Source organism: Pseudopipra pipra, chromosome 3 (genome assembly GCF_036250125.1).
Source record: "Pseudopipra pipra isolate bDixPip1 chromosome 3, bDixPip1.hap1, whole genome shotgun sequence".
Classification (NCBI taxonomy): domain Eukaryota; kingdom Metazoa; phylum Chordata; class Aves; order Passeriformes; family Pipridae; genus Pseudopipra; species Pseudopipra pipra.
In genome coordinates this window covers 66,339,249-66,351,640 of record NC_087551.1, presented here as the reverse complement: position 1 = coordinate 66,351,640, position 12,392 = coordinate 66,339,249, and the positions used below count along the sequence as shown (strand labels likewise).

General features: G+C 38.7%; 1 protein-coding gene across 1 annotated transcript in view; it reads left to right on the top strand.

Annotated features, from left to right (window-relative positions):
* The window catches only part of SLC35F1 (solute carrier family 35 member F1), a 237,384-nt gene that overhangs the window by 181,836 nt on the left and 43,156 nt on the right, over window positions 1-12,392 (top strand). Inside the window, exon 3 of the mRNA XM_064649684.1 lies at window positions 5,317-5,444. Within this exon, the coding sequence (XP_064505754.1) occupies window positions 5,317-5,444 (128 nt within the window). The remainder of the gene's footprint in view (window positions 1-5,316; window positions 5,445-12,392) is intronic.

Below are 12,392 nucleotides of genomic sequence, written 5' to 3'. Positions count from 1 at the left end.
TGTATTTGCTAGAGTCACTAGAATGGGTGAAAATGAAATATAAACAATTGTCCTGTAATCTTGATTCCTAATTAAGGTTCTTTTTCAAATAAAAGAGATAATAAATAAATCCTGGTATAATCTTCATCCTCTGAGAGTCTTTTGCTTCTTTACCATGTAGCACTTGACTCTGGCACTCCTGTGAGAGACAGGGGAGGACCAGCATGCCTGGCAGCCCTCCCTCCCCAGACTGGCTTCCCCCTTGCAAGTCTCCTGCACTCATTTAGGTCTCTCTGCTAAACTCTGTAAAGTGTAAGGAGAGCACAGCTCCTTTGATGATCTTGATCTAAATAGCAAGTTGTCATCTGAATTAAAAGAGAGAGACTGCAGCAGATGAGAGAGAAGCAATATGCTTATTTTCTGGGCTAGTAATGCTGTTATTCTACCTGTGTATCAAGCCCATACACAAATAATTGGAAATTTGCTGTCTTAATGGCTGTTGGGGTTTTTTATTGTACCTCTGCCACTGTGTAGGTGAATGTGAAAAGGTTTTTGCACATGTATATATGTATTTTGGTAGACACTGCACAGCTAAAGCCTCTTTTAATTTTCTCTCTAATTTATTTTTAAATTTGTAACCCCCCAGGGGTAAATCCCTATTACATGATGTAAAACCATCTCTTCTACAAAGCAGCTTATTTGTTGATTTTTAATTTGAGCCAGCAAATGCAAAGCTGTAGCTTTTTTTCCTACACTGAGAACTCCTCTGTATATAACTGTCAAGTGTGTGTCTCACTGCAAAATTAGTAAAAAATGTAAAACTTAAACCTATCATTCTAGAAAGAGCAAAGAGAGAGTTTGTGTGAACCATATGTTAGACTTCTGAATCTTGAAACATTCTTGACAGGCAATTTGCTTTTAAATCTATATTACAATTGGATTAGACTGAATATGAAGACTCACATTTTTAAAAGCTCAAGTGCTGACAGAAGTTAGGAGTTTGTTTTTTGAAAGGGGATCTCCATCAAAAGATGACAGTGTCTGAAGATGTCATTAATCTGTGCACTTACATAAATTCATGTTCACTGACATCAGTATGTTCTTTGCCTTGCTGGAAATGTTACCCATAAACTAACTGGCACACCTTATGGTTTAATGTTTGTTTATATGACTTGCTGGAAGTCTTAGTCACAGACCTATTGTGATAATAACAAAAACACGTGATCTGACAGAATCTCTCTTCTCTTAACATTCAGTGGGAAAGATGTTTATTTTAAAACACAGTATCTCATTCTAAACAATTCAGGTTAAAAAAACAGCTTTAAAATGCCTTACCAGCTACTTCAAATATAAGCATCTACATTTGGTTCTTCTGGCCTACAATGCTTACAACTCAAAAGTCATTAATTAGTTTGCTTTGAGTAGTCATCAAAGGAAATAAAAAAACCTCCAGATTGTCTCTTTTTTTTTTTGGTTTTAAGTAAGTGTGATGGTTTTGTTCCCCTCATTTTTTTTAATGTAAAGGTAATGTTTATTTCTGTTCAGGATGTAGGCCCCTGCATGAAGCTCTCAATTCCCTCTGCTTCTCCTTTTAGGCTTCCCGAGTTAAGTCAAGGCTTCCCACTTATCTCCTTAACTACCATTTCACTTCTCTTTGTTGTCTGATTCACTAACGATGCCTGCCATCTGTGATTGCTGTTCAGAGGTCCTGTCCTGCTGGCAGCTCCACACCTTCTCCAGCTTGTCTTACAATGTTGCCTTCTACAGGGTCACTTTTGCAAAAGTGGGACATTTGAATATGGTGGCTTTATTTCACATGTCAAAACCAGAACTCCACCTGCCTCTTCCTTGCTTTGTCCATAGCACTGGGCTAATAGTCACTGCAGATGATAATCTTCCTTGTGCCTATCTCCCTAGAAAGTTTCCCACTTTAAAAGTGATTCATTCCCTTCTATGAATTGTGGTGACACTGCCAAACAAATAGAGAGCAGTTAACAAATAACAGTCCCCAGATTAACAATGTTAAATATGTATTGGTTTTTTGTAGCATCATAGCATTGTTAAGGTTGGAAAAGACCTTTAAAATCATTCAGTCCAACCATTGACCCAGCACTGCCAAGTCCACCACTAAACCATGTCCCTTAGTGCCGCATCCGCACACCTTTTAAATCCCTCCACCGCTGCCCTGGGCAGCCTGTTCCAATGCTTGACAACCCTTTCCATGAAGAAGGTTTTCCAAATGACCAATCTAAGCCTCTCCTGGCACAGCTTGAGGCCATTTCCTCTTGTCCTATCTCTTGTAATTTGGGAGAAGAGACCAACCCCTACCTCACTACAACTACAACCTTCTTTAAATGTGGTCTTGTCTGCAAACTGACTGAGGGTGCACTTGATCCCCTTGTCCAGATCATTGATAAACATATTAAACAGAACTGACCCCAGTACTGAGCCCTGGTGAACGCCACTTGTGATCGGCTCAGATGTACCCTCATCGGTTCACTGGTTTTGGTAAACCTTGTAGATCTGTACAACTGATATGTTAATGATGAACAATAATAATAATGTGGACAGAGGGACCCTGGTCAGAAACCAGACCTTTCTTATACTCTAAGAGGCAGGAGATGCAGCAAGGGAGTGGAAGCAAAGATGAAATGTGTTACACTAAAAAAGATGCATCTCCTGTACAAGACTTTTTTCCAGGAACTAATTTTCTAGTTTATTTCTGTCATGCTAAATGTCTATACATACTCTGCTTTCTACTGGGCAAAACAAAGATGCTTGCTGTGAAGCTAAACAATGTTCTTCAGAGCTGTACAGTGCCTGCATAAATTCATTTTGGTGTCACTTTTTACTCTGCCCAGCCTTCTCAGCTGAAACTGATCTTCTGCAGTTTGGAATATCTTGGAGCTGTATATCAAAGATAAGTTACTAAATTTTTGTCATTGGCAAAGAAAAGGACTGAGAAAGCTAAAGAAAGAACTGTGTATGTCAGTTAAAATCGTAGAAGATTTAATTTCTGTTCCTGGAAACACTAACTTTACTCATTAGCCTGAAGTCATAGCCATACATTAATTTTTAAAGCTAACCTATTTGGTCACATCTGAGCAGTACAGTGATCTGTGGTTGGAAATTGAAGAAAGCCCTGGCAAACCAAAGGCACCAAGAGTCCTTGAGTTGTATCCATAGTCCATGCTAGGATAACCTATTGCCACTGCAGTTCTTGAGCCTACTGCTTCTTTCTGCTTTTGTAGGTACCATCGAGGTCCTGTTATAACAAAAACAGATTCAGGTGGGATTTTTACTGTTTGAAGAAAGACTACAACTTGATGTCTTTGTTTTTTGAACTTTCTCTTTACAATTAAAATGATGAATCACTCTGAAATGTTAACAACACTTTTCCATTGCATTGATCTTTTCCAGTTGATGTTTTAAAGGCAGCATAAAAATTTGAGATATACTTTAAATACCTGTAAAGGATATATCTGTGTGGTTTTCATAGGAATTAGAACATCTAATCTAAAATGCTTTTTTGAAAATACCTCCCTAAATAAATTTAAGAAATAAGATCCAAAGTATTCCTCTTTCTGCATTCTTAAATTATCATAAAAGAACATAGACGTAGTCAAAATTCACATCTGAAAGATGGGATTTTCTTTCTCATGAGTTCTTTTGTTAGTTGGTGTAACAGGGAAGTGTGGTATGATTTATATTCAGTGTCTTAAATATTAGCCTACTCACCACCTTGTTTCTGCTATTTTTCTGCTGCTTACTGACAGAAAGAGAGTAAAAGAGAAAGAAAAGAAGGGAGAGATGCAAGGAAGGAAGAGAGGAAGAAAAGGGAAGGAAGACTTTTTAGTGTTAACAGTTTTGCACTTCATGTCATTATCACTGTAACAAATAATGAGGTTGTTGTCTAATAAAATCCCACTGGAAGTGTGTATATGTGAACATCTGTTAATGAAAAAACATGAAATGATTCAGATGCTTTGTTCAGGTAAATGCCCATTCAAGTCACTTAATGGGACTAAGATTTAACACCTAAGGTTTCTGAATTAACTTCTGAAGTAATTGTCTGTTTTTCTGTGTTTGAATCTGTAAGACCTGAGATACGTGTGCTATAGAGAGCCTGCTGTTTCTGCTGTGGTATGGCAGCCTGTATATCACCAGGTCTATTTGAACAAGAGCGTGAAGACACTTGTGATGAAGGAAAATGAAGGAGACTTGGGAAGCCTGAGCAAGTTTGGTGGGAACTGACATTAATGTTCCTTTTCTTCTGTATTTTCCATCACATCATGGGCACATAGAAAGGATACAGCAACATGAACAAATCTCCAAATAGTAGGGTTTTCTTTAAAACTTTCAAAACAGTTCAAATACTGTTTGTGGTACTTTGACAGTACAAGTCAACCCTACTTAGATCCCATTTTAAGCTACAGACACTGAAAGACCTCTAGTCATACTGTGTTCAGTCACAGTCCATCCCCTTTCACAGTGGTATCTCAGTTTACTGTAATGCAAATAAGTTACAGGTTTGCCCACCCTCACTAATGAGCTGTTTTCTTTTGAATGGAGAACAATAATAATCCCTAGCCTAGCATGAGGAATGCTTTGACCTTTTGAAAGTTGTGGGTTTGATCTGCAGGCTGTATTGTACTGTCAGTCTTTATGTGGTGAAGATTAAATACTGTTGATTGACAGGGTTCCCATAGAAGGCAGCAAACCTGCCTGCTTCAGAAATCGACCCTAGGAGCAGAGCAACCTGTCACAAAAAAGCTATCTCAGTGCAGCCTTTCTCTAAACAAGCCTGATACTTTGAACCTCTGGGATCAGAATAAGGCCCAAATGTGATGCTCTTACTCTCCTGATCTGTTATTCCATCTTATTTACAAATAGTGGCAATCTTCCTCTCTGGCAAACCCCTGTTGCATCATGTGTGCAACATACAACATTTACCAGTGTGTATGGAAAGTATAAATGTATGTTATAGACTGCTCTATTATTTAACATTTTGTATGTACATATATATGTCTATATATAAAAAAACTAAAAGTGAGAACATATATCCAGTCTGCTCAAGCTGCATTTGTTTTTCTTGCTGGTATTTATGTCTTAAGTGAAGTATCAGTCTGACATACTACTTTGCCAGGCTGGCTCTTCTAATATCTGCTATACAAATAGGGTGTGTTAGCTTTCACCTCCTTGCAGTATCTCTTTATAGGTGGTGCTTTTCAACTGCCTAGTGTAAATGTGAGAGATCTAGATAACTTCTCTCAACAGGTAGTTATTCTGGGCATGTAAACCTAACTCTCACATACTTCTTCTTGTTCATTACCACAGGAGAAGAGAACTTGCTGGCAATTTTGAAAAGGAGATGGTGGAAGTACATGATCCTGGGGATAATAGATATAGAAGCCAATTACCTGGTAGTCAAAGCTTATCAATACACCACTCTTACCAGTGTACAGGTAAGGACTAAAAGGATTTTCCCTTTTGAGATAAGATAAAAGGTCCAATGGAGTCAGTGGTGTAGTATCCACTGGTTTGAGTGAACTAATGCTAATTGCTGTCTCTGTCTTTTGTGTGACACATTTTATTATATTGGACTGTTTTTATTACTCAATATTTTTCCAAATCTTACAAAAACATTCTGAATATCTTTTTATTTTCCTGTTTTAAACCATTAATAATCACATTTTTGGCATTATCTACATAATTTGGTCCTTTAGGAAATATTTTCAGGTCAGTTGAAATGTTTTTCTCACTTTTTATTGTACTTGGAAAAAACACAAGCATTTCTTTTAGGATTTCATAATTAGATCTGATTCCAAAAGGTGTGTGGTGTGTTGACCCTGGCTGAAAACCAGGTGCCCACCTAAGCTGCTCTATCATTTCCCTCCTCAGCTGGACAGGAAAGACAGATTATAAAGAATGGCTTGTAGGTCAAGATAAGGACAGGAAGAGATCACTCACCAGTTACTGTCAAAGCCAAAACAGACTCAACTTGGGGAAATGAGTTTAATTTATTACCAATCAAATTATATGCATTCTTCCTTCCCTCCAGCATGGAGTCCCTTCTATGGGAGAACTTCTTCATCAGCTTCTCCAGTGTTAGTCCTTCCCACAGGCTGCAGTTCTTCACAAACTGGTTGGTTCCATTCCATGGGCTGCAGTGCTTCAAGACAAGGCTGCTGCAGTGTGGGTCCCCCCTAGGAGTCACAAGTCCTGCCAGTAAACCTGCTCCAGTGTGGGCTTCGCTCTCCACAGGTCCTGCCAGGAGCCTGCTCCAACATGGGCTTCCCACAGGGTCACAGCCTCTTTGGGACACCCATCTGCTGCAATGTGGGGTTCTCCATGGGCTACAGGTGGACTCTGCTCCTCCATGGACCAACATGTGCTGCAGGGGCACGGCTGCTGCACCATGGGCTGCAGGGGAATCTCTGCTCTGGCACCTGGAGCACCTCCTCTCCGTCCTTCTCTGACCTTGGTGTCTTCAGAGCTGTTGTTCTCACATACTCTCACTCCTCTCTCCTGAAGTTTCTGCAGTTTCTGTTGCACAGCGTTGCTTTTTTTCTCCTCTGCTTATCTGTGTTGTCCCAGAGGTGCTACCACCATTGTTGGTGGGCTCAGCCTTGGCCAGAAGTGGGTCCCTCTTGGGGGCAACTGGCTCTGTTGGACACAGGGGAAGCTTCTAGCCACTTCTCAGAGAAGCCACCCCTGTAGCTGCCACTGCTACCACAGCCTTGCCAACCAAACCAAATAGAAGATGTTTAGGATTCCATAATTAGATCAGAGTGCAAAAGTTGTCATTAAGTAAAATTAATGTATTATGATGAAGAAGTCTTATTGCAAGCCTTTAGATGTGTTATGTTATATAACAGCTTAATTGCAGCTATCAAAAAGTGTTATCCATTAAAAAATGTTATCAATACACCACTCTTACCAGTGTACAGGTAAGGACTAAAAGGATTTTCCCTTTTGAGATAAGATAAAAGGTCCAATGGAGTCAGTGATTAGTATCCATTAGTTTGAGTGAACTAATGCTAATTGCTGTTTCTGTCTTTCGTGTGACACATTTTATTATATTGGACTGTTTTTATTACTCAATATTTTTCCAAATTGTACAAAAACATTCTGACTGTTATGTGTGGTGAACAAAAATGTTATGTGCAGTGAACAAAAACTAGGGTAGTGATTTCTCCAAAGATCCAACATGGATATTTTATGTGGAGGTGCAAAAGGATCAGGCTTCTTCCAGTTTAGTGGAGAAGTGAATAATAGAAACATTTTTAAGAGACTTGAAGTTGTCTGTCTTGGGAAATCATTGCATACTTCATTGCTACTTGTTCTAAAACAAACCTACTGCTTCTTTACATTGTCTTTAAATATAGAGTAACACTAGGTAGTGTTTGGTGTATTTTACACCTTACTTGCCTGAAGTTTGCATTAGAGACAATGAAAAAAAGGAGCAGAATCAGAGCTAGTTAAGAATATATATCTTCCATAGTTGAAAAGTGATATGGGAAGATACTGAGCTGCTTTAGCTGAACAAGAAGCAAAAATAGAAGAAAACTATGAATTCAAGAAATTTGAATATGAGGTTTATGCTAAATATTCACAAGTGCTTCTGCCATCAGAATCTGAATTTGAGAATCCTTTGAAACATGCCTAGACAATGTAATATTGCTTTTAACACTTTTTCAGATCAGATTACATAGTATAAAGCTTAAATCCACATAAACCTCACACTGTCTGATTTTATACCCACTAAAAGCCTTGAAGAGGAAAGCAAACTGAATTGCTTCTTTAGCGTGATTCACTCACAGCATGTAGAAACAGTGGACTGAGCAAAGCCACCAACAAGCACATATCAGAGGTTTGTCTGGCCAGACTCATGAAACACCAGTTCCAGTAGATGCAGACCCTCACACTAGCAGTGCAATGAGCATGGCCTTTAGTGTAAGAGATCAAAAGCTACAGTGTGATGAGGAAGCAGACAGGAGAGTTCAAGGGCATTGCCTGTGCCTTGACAGGGAATTTGTTAGCTGAAATCATCCATATTCTTTTAAACTGAGAGAGAGAAGAATGGTGGATCAGGAAAACTCTCAGAGAGCACAAACAGTATCATGTCCAGTTTTAGACCTCTTCCACATAAAGATTACAACAGCGTTCAGATCTCTTTCCCATGTAGCTTGACAGAAGGAAGAGATAGAATCTCGAATGCTGTCAAGCTTTTTTCCAGGCATGGAATAAATGTCACCTTTTCCCATAGTTGTCCTCGATTGCTCGGATACATGTGGAGTGACTGGGAATACCTGCTGTGTTTTAAATTCATTTCATACCTTCATATGAGTGAGCTTCTAAGTGACAAGCCCCAAGATATGGTGAGAACAGGGCAAGTATGAGGTAATGCATTAAGATGTTGAATCAAATGACAAATTTTCTGAAATGCAGCCAAACACCCTATTTCGTTTAAAGATGAAACAGAAGCAGCTCAGGGGGTTATTCAGCGTTGGTCAAAGTGTGTCATGGTATGGAATGAAGACTGAAGAAATGAAAATCAGAAGATGAAAAAGGGAAGCTTTTTCTAGAATCTGATTCCTGAAGAAGAAACAAACAGGACCACTCTCTCAAGAGCATCTCCTGCAGGAGCACTACCTGTGAGGCCATAAATGCTTGCTGGCACATAGCAAGAAATGTTCAAATCCTTTTAGAACTGAGACCCACTAAACTATTGCTACCTACCACAAATCAGCATGACTTTGACTGAAGGCTGTGGGAACTATGCCTGTGTATACATTGGCTGAGAATCGAGCCCTTCATGTCAATTCTGAGGGACTTTATACTCAACGAGCTGTACATCAAGGCTTTTTTGATGGGGAAAATACAAGAGTTCTTGAAATTGTCACTTCAGCAAATGAGAAATCTTGAGGTATTTTTATAGCGGTGATATGGGGGTACATGGACCATTTCAGTAGAAAATCAGTTTTAGAGCATTTTTTTTTTCCCACATGACATCTCTGCAAAACCAACATGCAAGTGTACTGTGCTTGTGGTGCTTTTAGGCAAAAATCATTACACTGGTCCCAGCAAAATACTAATGTTTAACGGTAAAAATATACCTATATTGCAGTTACCTTGAGTTCAGCTTCACCAAAAATCTCCAAGCATTCAACAACCTTGTTTGCCAAGTAGCTTTAAACTCTTGAAACTGTCAGTTTTTAGTTTATACTCCATCTTTTTTTTTATATTTGGTATTATCTCATCATGGTTCTAGGAACAGACTGAAAATGGCAGCCTACTTTTCCACACTGTTTCACACACAAGTTTTTCCTATATTTTACTTCAAGATTCTCTTTTGGCTTTGATCTGGAAAACAAGGATTTTCTAATAAACCTTCCTATATGTCTTTCACTGCATGCCTTCAGAATCACAGTGAGCAAGGACACATAGGCATAAATCAGAGATGAATATGGTACCTAACCTTTACTTTTGGACATGCTTCTGATTATTTCAAAACCTCGTGTACTCTATAATTACTGTCTGAGAATGTGGCACTCAGCTTAATCATAAGATGAAAACAAAGTACTGTGAAACCTAGAAACGCATAATTTTCCTCTTTAAGAAAAGAACCCAACAAACAACTAAAATACCTCCCTTATAAATTAGGTGACATAAAAACTAGATTGAAAATCAATGCACTATTTATGTTTCAGTTATAAGTGTAGGTTAGTTGCTAAGGATAAAATCCAAGGTACTCTTTAGGTACCAACAGTGCAATTCAGGGACAACTAGATTTAATGGAACAATCCAAGAAACCCACACCTGATTGTCTACATATCTAAAATGTCATGGACATCTAACATCCGTTGGTTTATGTGTACAAACCTGATGCTCAGAGTACAATCCTGGGACATGAAAACATGTGTTTGAACATATCAAGTTGCTTTTTCTTTGGTAGCTTTAGGTTCTGTTTCTCTGCATGCCCAGAGGGATTTTCTGTTGATGGAAATAATTCAAAAGCTAAGTATTCCTGCACCGAAGTACCCCAGTGTACTCAATTTTTTAGATATGATCTTAGCATGCCTCAAGTGCTTGCAGAAAGCCTCGTGTGCTTTCTAAATTGCAAGGGTGGACCTACATGTTGCATAAAGTCACATTTTAAAGCAGTGGCCCACAGAAAGGGCTTAACTCCATCTCAGCTGAGGGGATTGAAACTCAAGCTTCCCACAGCCATGCAAATGCTCAGGCTAGTAACTGAAGACTGTTCCCTACAGGTACATTTAAAAAACTGAATATACCAGGTAAAAGGCTCAGTAGTTTGTTGATGGATCCATTTGATATACAAAACCATGTATTTAGAGAAGTACAAGTCACACTTCATGCTATCAGACATATGTGTCCTGATTCTCAGATGCAAAATAATCTTTAGTTTCTCTTTGATGTATTATTCTAACTTGCAGTAGATTTTGCAGCCTTTTTGCAAGTCAGCTGTAGCAGGTACAGAAAGTACACTAAGCACTCACTTGTACACTAGCATCTGATCCCATGGGCTTGTTTTAAAACCTATATACTTAACTTTCAGGACTGCTTCTCATATTTATACTAATGGGTTTTAAAACAACCCTGGTGTCAGTCTGTGGAAGGTTTAATAATTATTCAAGAAAAATGTTTTAAATACTGTTAGAGACACCTTTTATACAGCAGATAAAATTAGTTCCCCCAGAGGGAATTAAAAGATTCTGAAGTTATTGCAGTTATTGCAGTCCATTTAGATCTAGATATTTAATTTCCCTGAAATTATGTTGTGACTTCAACTTCCCTGTACTGCATTTACAGTGTACCACACACATACATCCTATAAGTCCATAATGTCTTCCACTAGGCCTGTTATGATACTAACATTTGTAACGTTTGCTGCCAGTTAAGTGCTTTCTTTTCATACCAGGCTGAGTTTTGAAGCAGACTGCCCTCTTCCTTCTCCCCATTTTCCTCACATTAATTAGCTCTCCTCGTTGCAATATAGTGTTCTATCCATCTGTATATTACACTATTGCATTGCACTCTCTAGAGGTGATGTTGTTCTTTTTCTATGTTATGATATCACAAAGAATCACAAAGATTATTTCTTCAATACCTTGTATAGTAGTACTGTAGAATATGGATACAATGTCACAAGAAATAAGGCACTGTCAAAGAGAGAGCTATGCTTCCAAATAGTGATTTATCTGGTAATTTATTCCTTGGGCAATCAAGTATTTGATTGGCATGATGAAAACAAAGGTAGTAAAAGCTGGGATTTATAGAGACCAGGAGACAGACAGTAAGACAATGATGCTGATCTTCTCGACTACTCTTAGATCACTATGAGGCTCAGCAGTACATCATACTTCCAATTACCTCTGGCAGTTTTCATATCTCAACAACTGCCACCAGAAAAGGAAAGGAGTCAGCAGTAAGTGCTTGTTATAGGAGCTGGATGGCAATAGAATTTACTTTGTTCTTGGTCCCTGAAGACTCAAAGTACATTGAGGCAGATGATTTTAAATAATTTTGAAGCAAAACTGGGAGGAAAGGAGCAGGGGATGTGCAATATTGAAGTTGTTGATCCACCTTGTCCAGTGGCTGCTAATGTGAAATATCTCAAAAGCAGAGATTAATTCCATTCCTTCCCTTCCTCCTCTCCTCCTGTGAATGTAAAGATTGACCATACTTTCCTGATCTGCTTCAGGGCCATGAGGAAATGCTGCAGTGTTACTAAATTTTGCAGATCAGCATTTTGCAGAAGTGTTGCATACTGTACATTTATACTGTGAGGGTCTGTGCTGTGCATCTTGTATCTGATTTACTATCACACTTTGAGTTATGGTTGTCTTTTAACCTGTGCTTTGCAAAGCAAAGCCCTTACAGTATCCACATTCTCTGTACGTGGGTTTGGAGTAAACAGAGCTCCCAGTATCCTGACTTCCTGCTTCTACTGGCAAAATTCACCGAGAGACAAACTTTTTACTAACATAAATATGCAAAATCTCATTAAAATCGTGGAGCTGTGCCCATTACAACAGCAGAGGTTTTGCATTCTATGCTCATTTTGCATATTCTGAGAGGTGACATGCAAAAGGAGAGGTTATTCTGCAGGAGATAATCCACGATTTTTCCTAGGCCAGGATCTAATCCCCCACATAGTTTACAGCAGCTGGTGATGTGGAGAAGTTTTTAATGAGTAACCTTGAGAAAATGGTCTCCCAAGCCATTATCCAGTCAATTTACTTAGAAGCAAAACAGAAAATAGGAGTTTTTTTAATGCAGAAAAGAGCTGGGTTAGAATGGTCTTTTTCTGACAGTGGTATGTAAAATCAGAGGAAGAAGTTAATTAAAGCAAAGACTGTTTCTGTGGTCAGTCTTCCTGGTATTTG